The sequence below is a fragment of the Nyctereutes procyonoides genome, unplaced genomic scaffold, assembly GCF_905146905.1.
Source record: "Nyctereutes procyonoides isolate TBG_1078 unplaced genomic scaffold, NYPRO_anot_genome, whole genome shotgun sequence".
In the NCBI taxonomy this organism is placed as follows: domain Eukaryota; kingdom Metazoa; phylum Chordata; class Mammalia; order Carnivora; family Canidae; genus Nyctereutes; species Nyctereutes procyonoides.
The window spans coordinates 79,808,618-79,822,728 of NW_026575146.1; the positions used below are offsets into that span (position 1 = coordinate 79,808,618).

At 56.3% G+C, this 14,111-nt stretch overlaps 1 protein-coding gene across 1 annotated transcript; it reads right to left on the reverse strand.

Moving 5' to 3' along the window:
- Positions 1 to 5,881: 5,881 nt before the first annotated feature.
- Positions 5,882 to 13,482, reverse strand: DLL3 (delta like canonical Notch ligand 3). Its single transcript, XM_055311577.1, has 9 exons — positions 13,414 to 13,482; positions 13,019 to 13,300; positions 12,116 to 12,170; positions 10,803 to 11,045; positions 9,559 to 9,773; positions 8,432 to 8,654; positions 6,959 to 7,562; positions 6,670 to 6,754; positions 5,882 to 6,337 (listed from the first exon to the last, which is right to left on the reverse strand). The coding sequence occupies exons 1-9, from the start codon at positions 13,480 to 13,482 to the stop codon at positions 6,332 to 6,334; spliced, it is 1,782 nt and encodes a 593-aa protein (XP_055167552.1). The 3' UTR covers positions 5,882 to 6,331.
- Between the last annotated feature and the right edge of the window lie 629 nt (positions 13,483 to 14,111).

Below are 14,111 nucleotides of genomic sequence, written 5' to 3' on the forward strand. Positions count from 1 at the left end.
CTTCCTGTGTTAACCCTTGGGCCTGCGTCTCAAACACTATAAAGATCATGAGAGGGGATGGCTGGGTGGGTCAGTGGTTGAGCATCTGCCTTTGGCTCAGATTGTGATCCCAGAGTCCAGGGATCGAGTCCCGCATTGGGCTTCCTGCGAGGAGCCTGCTTCTCTCTCTGCCTATGTCTCTGCCTCTGTGTGTGTGTGTGTCTCTCTCACGAATAAATAAATCTTTAAAAAAAAATCATGAGACACACCGAATTTCCTGCACGATGCTAAGCAAGTTTCTACCCCTCTTTGGGCTACAGTTTGCCTCTCTGTGAAATGGGCTTTTCTCTGCCAGCGTCATATTGAGAGCTAACACTTACTGAGCATGTTATCTGCCGGCCTCGAGAGAAAATGCTTTGTGCACATTTAAGACATTTCTCCGAGGCTCTGTTCCTTTTCCAGCTCTTTCCCTCTAGTTCAGATTGCACAACCTCTTTTACTCTATCTTCAAGCTTGAGAATTCTTTCTTCTGACTGTTCAAATCTATTACTGAGCCCCTCCAGAGAATTTTGCATTTTAGATATTGTACTTTTCAACTCCAGAATTTCCATCCGATTCTTTTTTAAATAACACCTGCCTGTCCGTTGGTGTTCTCGATTCGGTGCTTGTACTTCCGTTACTCACGGTTGCCTGTCCCTCTCCAAACATGTTTGCAGCGGTTGCTGGGTTTTTGGTTTTGGTTTGGTTTGAAAGGCTCCATGCCCAGTGTGAGCCCAACACAGGGCTTGAACCCACCACCCAGAGATCAAGACATGAGCTGAGATCAAGAGTCTGAGCCACCCAGGCATCCCTGAGGACGCTACTTTGAAGGCTTTGTCTGTTCATCCCAAGGTCTGGTCACTCTCTGGGACAGTTTCTGTTGCCTCCCTCCCCTTCCTCCGTTATATGGGTCTTATTTTCCAGTTTCTTCACCTTGTTCATTTTTTTGTTGTCGGCAACTGGACATTTCAGATAGCAAACAAGTGTAGACCCAGGGTGGGAGGCGCAAGGCCTTAGATACGCCCAGACATCCTGGGCTGGTGGGTTTGGGCAGGTTCTCTGGGTCTTTCTCTGACCTTGCTTGGCTAGTAGGCTCTACCAATCATCAGCTGTTGCTCTACTGGTCTTATAATTTTCAACACAGCGGGGAGGAAGGGGTGATAAACTTTTCCAGAGACTGATCCAATCAAATTAGGGATCCTTGGAAGGGTTACTTTCCAAGCTCCCCAAGTAGGTTTAATATTAGTTCTGACCCAGGGAGGACTCTTGCCAGCTGCCTCTTTCCCTGGCTTTCTGGCAAAGTAGCCAAAATCTATCAGTCTCCTTCCTCTGGCCTTCCACCACAACCTCCGCTGTTTCCGAGGCAACTTTAGCCTTGAACTTCTCCATATTCAGTCGTGAAGAGAGCCACGGAAAGACATGGAGCTCTCTGCTCCTCAGCCTGCTTCTCCTGCAGACAAAATCTCTGAGCAGGAGGATGGTTGGGGTGGGGAGGATGGTTGACTTTGCTCAGAGGGACCCCACTTTAGGAGGGGAGTCCTAAGTGGGGTGAAGCGGCAGCCCCAGATCTCCTAGCTTGCCCTTAAAAAAAATCTTAATTTTTTAAAAAAATCTTTTAAAAAATACTTCATTTATTCATGAGAGATACAGAGAGAGAGGCAGAGATGCAGGCAGAGGGAGAAGCAGACTCCATGCAGGGAGCCCAACGCAGGACTCGATCCCGGGTCTCCAGGATCACACCCTGGGCCAAAGGCAGGCACTGAACGCTGAGTCACCCAAGATGCTCCCCCTGCCCCCCCGCAAAAAAAAAATCTTATTTAGGGATGCCTGGGTGGCTCAGCAGTTGAGCATCTACCTTAGGCTCAGGACGTGATCCTGGGATGGAGTCCCACATTGCGCTCCCCGTGAGGAGGCTGCTTCTCCCTCTATGTCTCTATGTCTCTCATGAATAAATAAAATCTTTAAAAATATCTTATTTATTTGAAAGAGAAAGAGCATGAGCAGTGGGGAGGGGCAAAGGAAGAGGGAGAAACAGGGATCCCTGGGTGGCGCAGCGGTTTGGCGCCTGCCTTTGGCCCAGGGCGCGATCCTGGAGACCCGGGATCGAATCCCACGTTGGGCTCCCGGTGCATGGAGCCTGCTTCTCCCTCTGCCTGTGTCTCTGCCTCTCTCTCTGTGTGACTATCATAAATAAATAAAGAAAAAAAATATTTAAAAAAAAAAGGAAGAGGGAGAAACAGACTCCCCGCTGAGCAGGGAGCCAGACTCAGGGACCCTGGGATCATATCCTGAACTAAAGGCAGAAGTTTAAATGACTGAACCACCCAGGTGCCCCTTGGCTTGCTTTCTTGATGTGAAATTACTGTCCTGGGAGTCCCAGAGAGGCAACCAGGACCCCAGTATTTTCAGCCATACAATGACCAAAATACAGCCCCACAAGTATGGGCTGGGCTGAAGATGGGCGCTCCCACCTCGTGGCTGTGCTTCCCCAGAACTCAGCCTCAGCAACATGTAGTTGGGGGCAGGATGAGAAAGGCTGACACCCTGCCCTACCCCTTCCCAGGATAGCCCTCCACCTGGGAGTTGGGAGCTGGGGGCAGAGAGGGAGCCCAGTCAGGAATGGGAAGGGGTTTTGCGGAGAGCTGCGGGGGGGGGGGGGGTCGGGGGGGGGGCGTGGTGATGGTGGGAGCACTGGGGAGGGAAGAAGAGGGTCTTGATTCACCCATCACTGATTCTCCCTGTGTTCACCAAATTTTTAGTATTTTTTTAAAGATTTTATTTATTTATTCATGAGAGACACACAGAGAGAGAGAGAGGCAGAGACACAGACAGAGGGAGAAGCAGGCTCCATGCAGGGAGCCCGACGTGGGACTCGATCCCCGGGCTCCAGGATCACACCCTGGGCCTAAGGCAGGCGCCAAACTGCTGAGCCACCAGGCATCCCGATTTTCTTGAATAAATGTTTATTAATTTGCTATGTGCCCTCCGGATCATTCCCAGAAGCTTCAAATGGTTGGTTTGTCATTTTGTTTTTATAACTTCCACCAGTGTGCCAGCAGGCAGGTCTGCCGAGCTCCTTCCATGCCAGAAGTGGGAACTCCATATAGTCCATTTTTAAAACACAAATGGTAGCACCCTATTGGTTCTTCTGTACCTTCTACTTTTCCCCCTTGGACAAAATCTATCAAAGATAATTTCATATTAGCATATCTACAGCATTTTTAAGGGTTGTGAAATATCCTGCTTATAAATGGCCCCAAATTAAAATAACCAGTCCCTTCTTATCAGACATTTAGATTGTTTACGGCCTTTGGCTGTTACGAACCACTGCACTACAGAGAGCTTTGTGCTCAAGTCAAAGTTTACACATAAAGTCCTAGACCTGAAACCATTAGATCTAAAGGAATGTGAATTTCTTTCTCACGTTAGAAGTTATATTAAATTACTTTCTTTTTTGTTTTATGATAGTCACAGAGAGAGAGAGAGAGAGAGAGGCAGAGACACAGGCAGAGGGAGAAGCAGGCTCCATGCACTGGGAGCCCGACGTGGGATTCGATCCTGGGTATCCAGGATCTAGGCACCCAAAGGCAGGCACCAAACCGCTACGCCACCCAGGGATCCCTTAAATTACTTTCTTGATGTTTTATTTTGTGATACCTTATAAACATCAGGGTGTTGCAGGCAGCCAACATAGCTGCATTTTGTTTTTTTGTTTTTGTTTTTTTTTCTTAAAGATTTTATTTATTTATTCATGAGACACACACACACACACACAGAGGGGCAGAGACATAGGCAGAGGGAGAAGCAGGCTCCTCAAGGGGTGTCCAATGTGGGACTTGATCCCAGGACTCCGAGGTCACACCGAAGGCAGATGCTCAACCACCCAGGTGTCCCTGCATTTTGGTTTTTAGAAACAGGGAAGCGCAACACGGATCCACAAAAATCCTACAAGCTGGGGATCCCTGGGTGGCTTGGCAATTTAGCTCCTGCCTTCGGCCTAGGGCATGGTCCTGGAGTCCTGAGATCGACTCCCGCATCCGGCTCCCTCTGCCTGTGTCTCTGCCTCTCTCTGTTTGTGTCTCTCATGAATAAATAAATAAAATCTTTAAAAAAAAAAATCCTACAAGCTCTTTAGCACAAAGGCATCATGCAGGATGACTGCGACCCAAACCCCACACTGTCTTTGCAGTAGTTACTTCAAACTCTCTGAGCCTAATTTTCTCTTCTGTAAAATGAAACTTATTTTTTAAAGATTTTATTCGGGGATACCTGGGTGGCTCAGTGGTTTTTAGCGCCTGCCTTTGGCCCAGGGCGTAATCCTGGAGTCCCGGGATCAAGTCCCACATGGGCCTCCCAGCATGGAGCCCGCTTCTCCCTCCTCCTGTGTCTCTCTCCACCTCTCTCTATCATAAATAAATAAATAAATAAATAAATAAATAAATAAATAAATAAATAAATAAACAATCTTAAAAAATAAATAAAAGATTTTATTCATTTATTCATTCAAGACACAGAGAGGCAGAGATATAGGCAGAGAGAGAAGCAGGCTCTCTTCTCCCTCCCTGAACGGAGGCCAATGGGGGACTCATCCCTGGACTCCCAGCCCTGAGCCAAAGGCAGCAGCTCAACCACTGAGCCACCCAGGCATCCCAAAATGGATTCTTTCCACTCTGACTGGTTCTGTTGTGTTTAAAAAAAGAAAGCACAGGCTTGGGGAGCCTGGCTGGCTCAGTTGGTGGAACATGCAACATTTGATCTTGGGGCTGTGAGTTCAAGCCCCACGCTGGGATGTAGAGATTACTTAAAAAAATAATATCTTAAAAAAAAAAGGGACAGGGATCCCTGGGTGGCTCAGCAGTTTGGCGCCTGCCTTTTGCCCAGGGCGCGATCCTGGAGTCCCGGGATTGAGTCCCGAGTCGGGCTCCCCGCATGGAGCCTGCTTCTCCCTCTGCCTGTGTCTCTGCCTCTCTCTATCATGGATAATAAACAAACAAATAAATAAATAAAATGGGACACCTGGGTGGCTCAGTGGTTAGGCATCTGTCCTCCCCTCGAGGTGTGATCCCAGAGTTCTGGTATGAGTCCCACACTGGGCTCCCTGTGGGGAGCCTGCTTCTCCCTCTGCCTGTGTCTTTGCCTCTCTCTCTCTCTCTCTGTGACTATCATAAATAAATTAAAAAAAAAAAAAAGCCCAGGCACAAAATGGCATCACTTAGGCTAAGTCACCAAACTGGGACTTAATACTTAACTTAATTGCAGTTTCAAGTTTACTCAAAAATATGTCTCAACAGGCCAGTCAGGAATTCTTTGATCAGCACCAATGATCGAATCCATCACATGGACCCCTTCCATCCCCCCCCCCAAAAATGAGGTAACTCCCCAATAAGACTCCAGCCCTTCCTGAAGGTGACCTTTCCTGGAACAACCCTTCCTTTTCTTTTGCTCATTTTCTCATCCCACCCTCCTTCCTATAAAAACCTTCTATTTTATACAACTCCTCCCAGCTCCCCTCTACTCACCAGACAGGGTGCTGCCCAATTATGAATCACTTAATGAAGCCAATTAACTCTTCAAATTTATTGAGTTTTTGTTCTTGTAACAGTTGGTTTGCCGGCCCAATGCAATACCCAATGCAATACCCGTATCTATTAACAAACCTAGAATTTGGGTAGAGGGAGGGACACTGCTTTGCCCATCCATGTGCCCCACTTGATTTGGATAGGCTGACTGGCCTTACTTCCCACCACACACTAGACAACCAAGCCTGGCCAGTCATAATAAACCTTTCTGCCTGGTCCCTAATCCTGGTCCGTCCCTCAAGGCCATGTGACAAGCCAGAGCCAAAGGAAGCCTCATTTAAATCAACGAAGTTATTCCCAGACACAACTGGGGAAGAGGTACTGAAGGTACCTGAATGCAGCCCTGCTGAAGCTACCCCTACCACAAGATCTTTCATTTTTGTGAACTATTAAATTCTCCTACTTAAGCCACTTTGAGGTGTTTCTGCTCCCTGCAGCGAAGTCCTAGTCTTCTCAGGACACAGTATCTCCCCGCTCCGTCCCAACACTAAGTCCAAAGCACTCAGCCCAAAGAGTCAAAGCTGATACAAAATATGAACCTTTATAGATGTCTCTGGAGAGATGGAGAGAGGAAAAAATAGGATTTAAATAACCATTATGTACAATGCCCCAAGGGAAAATTCTCCCGGCCACCCCCTCCAGCTCCAAGGTGTCTGAGGCAGAGACTGGGCACCACCAGGTAAACAGGAAAATATCCAGGTTCTGTCTCCAGGCGCTGATGGAGAAGGGGCAGGTCAGGCCTAGAAATGAAATAAGTAGGAGGCATTAGAAAGGGCTGCCCCCGTGCCCCTCTCCCGCTCCCCAGTGAGTGGGAAACAGCGGGGCTCGGGCTGCCGCTCTCCCCACCGAGACCTCTAGAAGCCCTTAGGGTCTTCCAAAGAGAAGAGGGAAGTAGCTCCAAAGGACAGCAAGAGGGCTGCAAGACAGAACCCCATGAAGCCTCGAGGACGTCCCAGAGACTCCACCCTCCTCATTCGCGCAGACGGGAGGAAAGGGGGGGCTGCGGGAAACGCAGGGGCCGCCTCCGCCCAGCGCCCCCAAGGTGTGCGGAGAAGGCAGAGGGGGCAGCTACCTCCGGGGCGTGCGCCGAAGGGGCGGGTATGACGTAGATGGCACGCGAGTCTCCATCTTCAGGGCGATTCCAATCCTCGGGCTGGCTGCGGGAGGAAAAGCCTCAGGCCCAGGCCCTCCGTCTTCTCAGACCTGGATTTGCCCCCACCCGCCACGGAGAGGGCCCGAAGCCAACTAGGGGAGCTGCGGGAAGACGCCCTCGGAAGAGGCCGGGAGCAGAGAAAAGGAAGGGAGCGAGCGGGAAGGCCTAACGAGGCGGGCGGCACCTGCAGTCCGGGGCGGGCGCTCACCTCGGCCCCGCGGCCGCGCCGTCCTGCGCTCTGCGGTTGTTGAGGGCGTCGGGCAGCGCGTGCGCCGACGGCTCCGGGGTCCCCGGCAGCAGGCGAGGCCCAGGGTCCCGGCCCGGGCCGCGGCGCCGCACGTGGACCAGCAAGAGCGCAGCGCCGGCCAGCCCCGCGGCCACCAGCAGTCCCAAAGCCGGGGGCAGAAGGAAGCGCTGCGGGTCCCCCGGCCGCAGGCCCGGCATCGCCGCGGGCAGCGCCCCCGCGCCGTCGTCCGCGCCGTCGTCCGCGCCGTCGGGGTGAACCGGGACCTCGCAGCGCGCGCCCATGTAGCCCGGCGCGCAGGCGCAGACGAGGCCGGAGAAGTGGGCGTAGCAGCGGCCGCCGTGGGCGCAGGGGCGCGCGGCGCACGGGTCGGCGCGCTCGCGGCAGTCGCGGCCGCCGAAGCCCAGCGCGCAGGAGCAGCGGCGCGCGCCGCCGCCCTCCAGGCACGTGCCGCCGTTGGCGCAGGCGCGGCCGGCGCAGTCGTCCAGGTCGTGCTCGCAGCGCGGCCCCGCGAAGCCGGCGCGGCAGCGGCAGCGCAGGGCGCGGCCCAGGTCCAGGCAGAGCCCGCCTGCGGGGAAGCGGCGTCAGCGGCGTCAGGGACCCTCGGCTCTGCCCGCCGGGCCTCGGGGTCCCCGCCGCCGCCTCCAGGGCCAGCCCCTGGGAGTGGCCGGGGCGCAGGCCCGTCCAGTCGTGGATGGAGGCCGCGCTCCGGATCTCCCTTTATCGCCCGCCGTCGGCCTTCCCGCGTAGCGTTCCCGAACACGTCCGCGGCGCCGGCCCCTGCCCGTGCCTTGTGCCCCTCCCTCCTTTCCTCCCCTTCTTTTCACCCAGTCTCTTCCCGAGCTCAGCCTTCAGGGCTCTGCTCAGATGCCCCCTCCTCCAGGAAGCCTTCCTGACTCTCCATCCCAGCCCCGCGCTCCCCCATCCTAACCCTGACGGCTCTGGGTTTCAAGGACAAGCGTGGCTTCTCCTCTGGGCTGGTACCCCCTGAGGGCGCGGCCAGAGCTGCCCGGGTCACTGCCGTGTCCCTAGTACCACTCAGCCCAGAGTGCACGCCCCGTGTCTTGGAGAGAATTATTATTATTATTATTATTTTATAAGAATGCACTGAGCTGGGGCCCCCGGGTGGCTCAGTCAGCTAAGTGTCAGCCTCTGGCTCAGGTCATGATCTCTGGGTCCTGGGATCTCTACACCCAACATGGGGCTTGAACTTACAGCCCTGAGATCAAGAATCACATGCTCTCCGGACTGAGCCAGCCACTGTCCCTGACTCACGTATTTTTGAGATAGGGATAGCACCTTGCCCAGAACAAACAGACTGGGCAGAGAGAGCCCCTTTCGCAGGCCACGGCCAGAGAAAGCACAGCCAGATTCCCACCCAGGACCGTGTGAGCCGCTGACCATGCAGGGACCCCCCCCCGATCCCCCCCCCCTCACCGTTCCGGCATGGCTTCAGGCTGCACCGGTCCACTCTCTTCTCACAGTTGGAGCCTTGGAATCCGGGCGGGCAGTGGCAGACGTAGGCAGAGTCAGGGTCTGCGCCTCCCACACACAGGCCACCATTGAAGCAAGGTCCATCCGCACACGTCACCCCGCTCACCTCACACCGCAATCCATAGAACCCGCGGGGACAGGCGCATTCGAAGGATCCTGGGGTCTCCTGGGTGGCAGCAAGGGGACTTCAGCACAGGGTCTCCTGGGAGCAAAATCCCATCCCCCCTCCTACCTTGACCATGGAGGGCTGCTCCTGGTCGGGTCCTACCTCCCAGTCTTCAGGGGCCTCACCTGGGAAGTCCTCCTGAAATCACTCGGCGTTTCTGGATCTGCCCAGCCAACCCCGCAGAGGGGAAGCTCTGGGGGCCCGGAGAGATCCCATTCCCTCCTCTACACTTTTGCCCACAGATGCTACCAGGCAGGTCTCCCCGATTCTGTCCGCATAGCCACCTCCTACCTCCAGGTCCTAGCCCTAAGCCCACCTCCTCCACGAAGCCTTCTCTGGATCTCCCTTTCTCAGGCCTTCCCCCTAACCTGAACCCTGTTTCTTGCTGTCCCTTAGCAGCAGTGTCCTGGAGCCCACGCTGGGCTCCACTTTATCCCAGTACACACCAGACTCATTCCCACCGCCACACTTTTGCTGACGCCAGGCCACTCACCTGGTCCTCCCACTCCACTGCCCCTCGGCCAAATTGGACTTCAGAAGCCCCAGCCCTGGGCCCGTCTCCAGGAAGCCTTCTCTGATGTCCCCTCATCCTAAATTCCCATCCCCCTCCCTTCCTTGCACCCTGAGTTGTCCTCAGGGTGCCCCCTCATTCCAGGGGCAGGGGTGGGGGACAGTTGGTAGCTACACCCACATGCCCACCCCTTTAGGTGCCACCCACTGCGTTGGCTCTTCCCAACCCCATTCCCTAATCCTACTTCAAGGCCCCAGACGAAGACTGGACACCTCCAGGAAGCCCTCCCCTGACAGCTGACCCCAGCCCTCTCCAGGTTGTGATCTCAGGGAACCCCAGACAGGGGGCCACCCGGAACTCCCTCAGGATGAGGTAGGAGGGGGTGATACTGACACTACAGCTGCCCCCGTTGGCACACGGGTTCCCGTCACAGGGCCCGGGCCTGGGTACAAGGCATCCGGTGGTGGCAGAGGACGGGCCCCTGGGAGTGTGGCAGCTGCTGGAGACTGGGATGGTGCAGAGGGGCCCAGTCCAGCCCTCCAGGCATCGACATTCATTGGGCTGCTCACAGAAGCCGTGGTCTGGACTGCAGCCCGCTCGACATGCCGCTATGGGGGAAGGAGAGGCAGAGGGAAGAGTAATAGTGATGAGGGCAGCTCAGGAGGATAGGAATCAGAGAAGTTTCTGAGCACTTTGTGCACTGCTTTGTTTCATCCTTGTGACAACAACACCCACCCCCGGGGCTAGATGGTACTGTGACCCCCCAGTTTCCACACAGGGAAACTGAGGCCTAGAGAGGCAGATGGGAAGCGGCAGATGGAGGATGTGACCCCAGGCCACTGAGCTCCAGAGTCTGTGCTCTTGGAAGGAGAATGGAGTGGGGTCCCCAGGGTCTGAGCTTGGTGAGAGCAGAATGAGAGAAGGCGATGAGGGTTTGGGGAGGGGCCCCTGGCCTTTCAAGCGAAATGGGAGGGTGTTGGCTTAGGGCAGGTTTGGGAGCATCTGGATAAGCCTGGGAGTCCTAGGGGCTTCCGTGGGATTCAGAAGTTTGGGGAGCGGTCTGAGGATCCAAGCTTTGGAAACCAATGATATCTGGCCTGCAAGTTGCAGAGAAGGAGGATAAAGATCCCTTGGCAGGGGTAGGGGGTGGGGGGGTGGGGGGAACTGCAGTTTCCAAAGCTCCTGGGTGGGGGTGAGAAGGGCCCCAGCATGAGAAGAGTTTAAAGGGTCCTAGCATCTGGAAAGGGCTGTGGTCCTCCGTTAGAGGAGGAACCCGGGGTGGGTCCCAGCATGGGAAATGGGTGTGGGGTTCCTAGAAAAGTGCCCTAGAAAGAGGGAAGGGGGCTGGAGTGCCCAGGCAGGGCTGGAGAGAAGTCTGGGCTCCTCAGTTTCCCCGAGGGGGCGGTAGCTGGACCGTGGGAGGGAGGTGAGGACGGCGCAGGGGTGAAGGGGGCTGGAGCGGGGCCTGGGGGGGTGCCTGGCCAGCGGGCAGCAGCTTTAGCTTCCCGGAGGGGGCGTCTGCGGACGCGGGCAGAGCACCCTGAGTCGGGGCACCCGGCTGCCTGCAGAGGTAACCGGGCGGTGAGAGGCGGCCAAGGAAGGGCGGCAGGTGGGGGGCGCTGGGACGCAGCACTCACGCGTGGCCTCGCACTCGTCCTCGAGCGGCGCGCAGGGGCGCAGTCCCGGACCGCACCGCGAGGGGGCGCTGCGGGGGCGGCAGAGGCGCGCGCACGCGGCCCCGACGGCGGGCGGCTCGCAGCGCGCGCGGTACGAGAAGCGCAGCTCCCAGGCGCCTGCGCGCTGCACATCCCGGGCCCACGGGCCCCCGGCCGCCAGGCGGCGCCGTCCGGCCACGCGCGCCAGCAGGCTCCAGGCGGGCCCTGCGGGGACAAGGGGGCGGCGCTGGGGCGGCGGCCTCGGGCGGTGCCCACGCAGCTTGCACTCTGCCCTCTCCCTGCCCCTCTCAGCGAGGCCCCGACAGCGCCCTGAGGATGGCGGCCACCCCTTGGCAAGGCCGCGACCTCCCATAACGATGTCGCCGTCCCACTGGGACCCTATGGCCCCCTATGGCCATCGCGATAACAGTCCTCCCCCAGAAACCGAAATACCCCCCCACCTGCCCCAGAATCTTTTATATTAAAGTAGTAACGAGCCCCCTAAGACCCTGTGACATCCGAGATCTCTTTGGCCAAGGGGCAACTCCAGTCCCTTGAAGGGAGGTCGTAACACACGCCCAAACCGTGCCTGGGATCTTCCTATATCAAAACGGTGACAGAGACCCCAATTACCAGACCACAAATCACCCTTCTTGTCTGAAGCCTCCGGATACCGAGAGAGTGGCACGTTGTCCCCAGCAAAGCTGTCACACCCCGACACTGCCACAGGAGCTTTCTGTGCCTCAGTGGTCACAGACCTCCCGGCTGTGAGCTGTACATGGCACCCAAATCCCCTCAAATTAAGAATAAAACCACCCCATCTCCCTCCCTGAAACCTTTGCTCAATATTGTCTCTGGGGAACCTGCGAACATCCCACAGGGCTCCTGGGACCTCTACGTGGACGTCATGACAGAGCTTTGAAAAGAAAACAGAAGTAACTGACATTGTAGCCCAGCTTATCAAACTCAGATGGTGACAGTGCCGACCCGTGAGGTGCTATAGCCTGCTCTGGTGGCTTCGATTCCAAGATAGGAAGAGTGTCCTTTGCCTGGTATCAGGCCAGAGACTCCTACGTCCGGCACAAGGACACTTCTACACCGACATGCCTAGAGCCCTGGGGCTACCAACACCCAGCACCGCACTCCGGGAGCTGTGAGGACATCACAGGTGGGCAATCCTGTGAATGCTCCACCCCACAGACGGCCACGTGTCACTGTCGTGGACCTTACATCGGGCCCCAACTCCCTGGAGCCCCCACACTCCTCACTTCAGTCTGATGACTGAAGACACTCACCTCCAATCTGTTCTAACTCCTCTCTCCAGGCTTCGATGATAAGAGAGAAGGTGCCCTGGTTGGGTGAAGGAAGGAGAAGAAAGAACGGAAGACAGTGGTCAGGATGGGTGCTTGATGAAGGCCAGATTTTAGGGGTGGTCATCATTCCAGGGACCAGGCAGACAAGGGACAATTCCCAGAGGGGCTGGCTCGGGGAAGGAAGGACAGCGTGGGCTTCCTCTATTGAGCACTTCCTGTGGGTAAACATTAAATTGGAGATACCTGGTTAAATCCCTCAAAGGGTTAAATCCCTTTGTAAGGTACCAGGATGATCCCATTTTACAGATGGGGAAACTGAGGCTGGGAGAGGGAAAGCCACCTTGCCCAAAGGACAGGGGTCTAGAATTCAAGCAAAGTTCTGTTCACCTGTCTGCTTCTGGGGTTGGGAGATGGGAGGTAGGAATTTGGAAGTAGAAGTCATGAATATGGGCCCCAACTGGAAGATGTGAGAAGGGATAAGGTGAGAGGAGATTGGGGTCCCAAAGACCAGCTGTGGCAAGGTCCCTAAGTGCAGAGAGATCTAAAGATAAAGATAAGGATTCCAGTGTTTCGGGATCCCCAGGGAACAGAGGAAGGGTTCTAAGAATTTGGGATTTACAGAGGGTGAGTTTGAGGTTCTGGGAACTTGGGGTCCCAAGCATGCAGGGTGGGGGGTCAGAACATTTGGGATCCCCAAAGTGGAAGCTGGAGTCAGAAATTTAGGGTACCCTGTAGGATTTACGGGTCTAAGAATGTACGATTCTAGATGATAGTTACTGGTTTGGGAATTTGGGGTCCCTGGGTGGGGGCAAAGTTGGGGCCATACAAGTTGGAGGGTAGAAGGCCGGAGAGGTTTGGGTAAGGCCTGCGGCTCGGGGTTCTCACCGGCCAGGCTTCCCGGAAGGGCACGCGCATGAAGCCGTCGGGCAGCGGCAGGTCGGGCGCCGGGGCTCCGGGCTGCTGGGTGTAGACCGGTCCGCGCGCGCTCAGGGCCGCGCCCAGGGCGCACGGAGCCTCGGCGGCCTCCTCGGAGACCCCTGGCTTCAGGCAGACCCGAAAGAAGAGGCGGCACGGGCCCTGCGCGCTGCAGGGGGACCGCGGCGCCCCGGGGCCTGGTCCCGGCCCGAATGAGTGGATCTGCAGCTCGAAGACGCCTGCCGGCCGGGCCTGGGGCCGCAAAGGGGCACAGGATGAGGAGGCGCCGGGCCCAGGCAGCCCGACCGCCCCAAGACCCCTGGGTCGCACCCCTTCCCTTCCTCCCTTTCCACTCCTGCTCTGACCTGGGGAAGGAAAATAAGCGCCAGGATCACCGTCCGGGACAGGAGCTGGCGCATCTGCGGGCTGACCATGGCCTTTCTGGGGGTGCTGGAGCCGCAGCTGCTGGCTCCCCGGCCTTATATCTGAGGGGACGGCTCCGCCCCCTCGGGCAGCCGCCGGGCTCCGGGAGACCCTAGGGGAGGAGGTCGCAGGGGAAGGGGAGCGTGCTGGAGCACCCGTGAGATTGTGATGTGGGCACAGGCGATGTCGCGCGTGTGTGATCTCGTGTGGCTCTGGCACAACTGTGTGTGGCTGAGGATGGGCTGGGGCCAGGGGGCCGGCGTGCGAGGTTATATATGATCTTAAGATCCGCGCCTGTGTGTGGTGTGAGCAGGCGCTCCTGGCCGGAGGCTGTGCCTGTGATTGTGTGTGCCTACAACTGTACGCGGTTAAGACGATTCGTGAGGTTGTAGGTAATTGTGTGTGTGTGTGGGGGGGGGGTACGCGTGTGCACCTGCATGGGAGGATGGAGGCGTCCTTGACTTCAGGATTGTGTCACTTTGGGGATCCTGGATGCTTCTCTGTGCGTGGATGAGGAAGCCTGAGATCCTGGACCCCTGAGTGGAGTCATAGGAATCTCTAACTTTGTGGCCCGTGCAGGTACGTCTGGGTGTATGTGTGTGTGTGTGTGTGTGTGTGTGTGTGTGTGTGTGTGTGTCGG

Coding starts and splice junctions, on each gene's coding strand:
- DLL3 (XM_055311577.1), bottom strand. CDS start 13,482: ATGGTCAGCCCGCAGATGCGCCAGCTCCTGTCCCGGACGGTGATCCTG. Junction 11,046..12,115: donor GGAGTTAGAACAGATTGGAG/GTGAGTGTCTTC, acceptor TTGTCCCCGCAG/GGCCCGCCTGGAGCCTGCTG. Junction 6,755..6,958: donor GGCGCGGCCGCGGGGCCGAG/GTGAGCGCCCGC, acceptor TTCCTCCCGCAG/CCAGCCCGAGGATTGGAATC.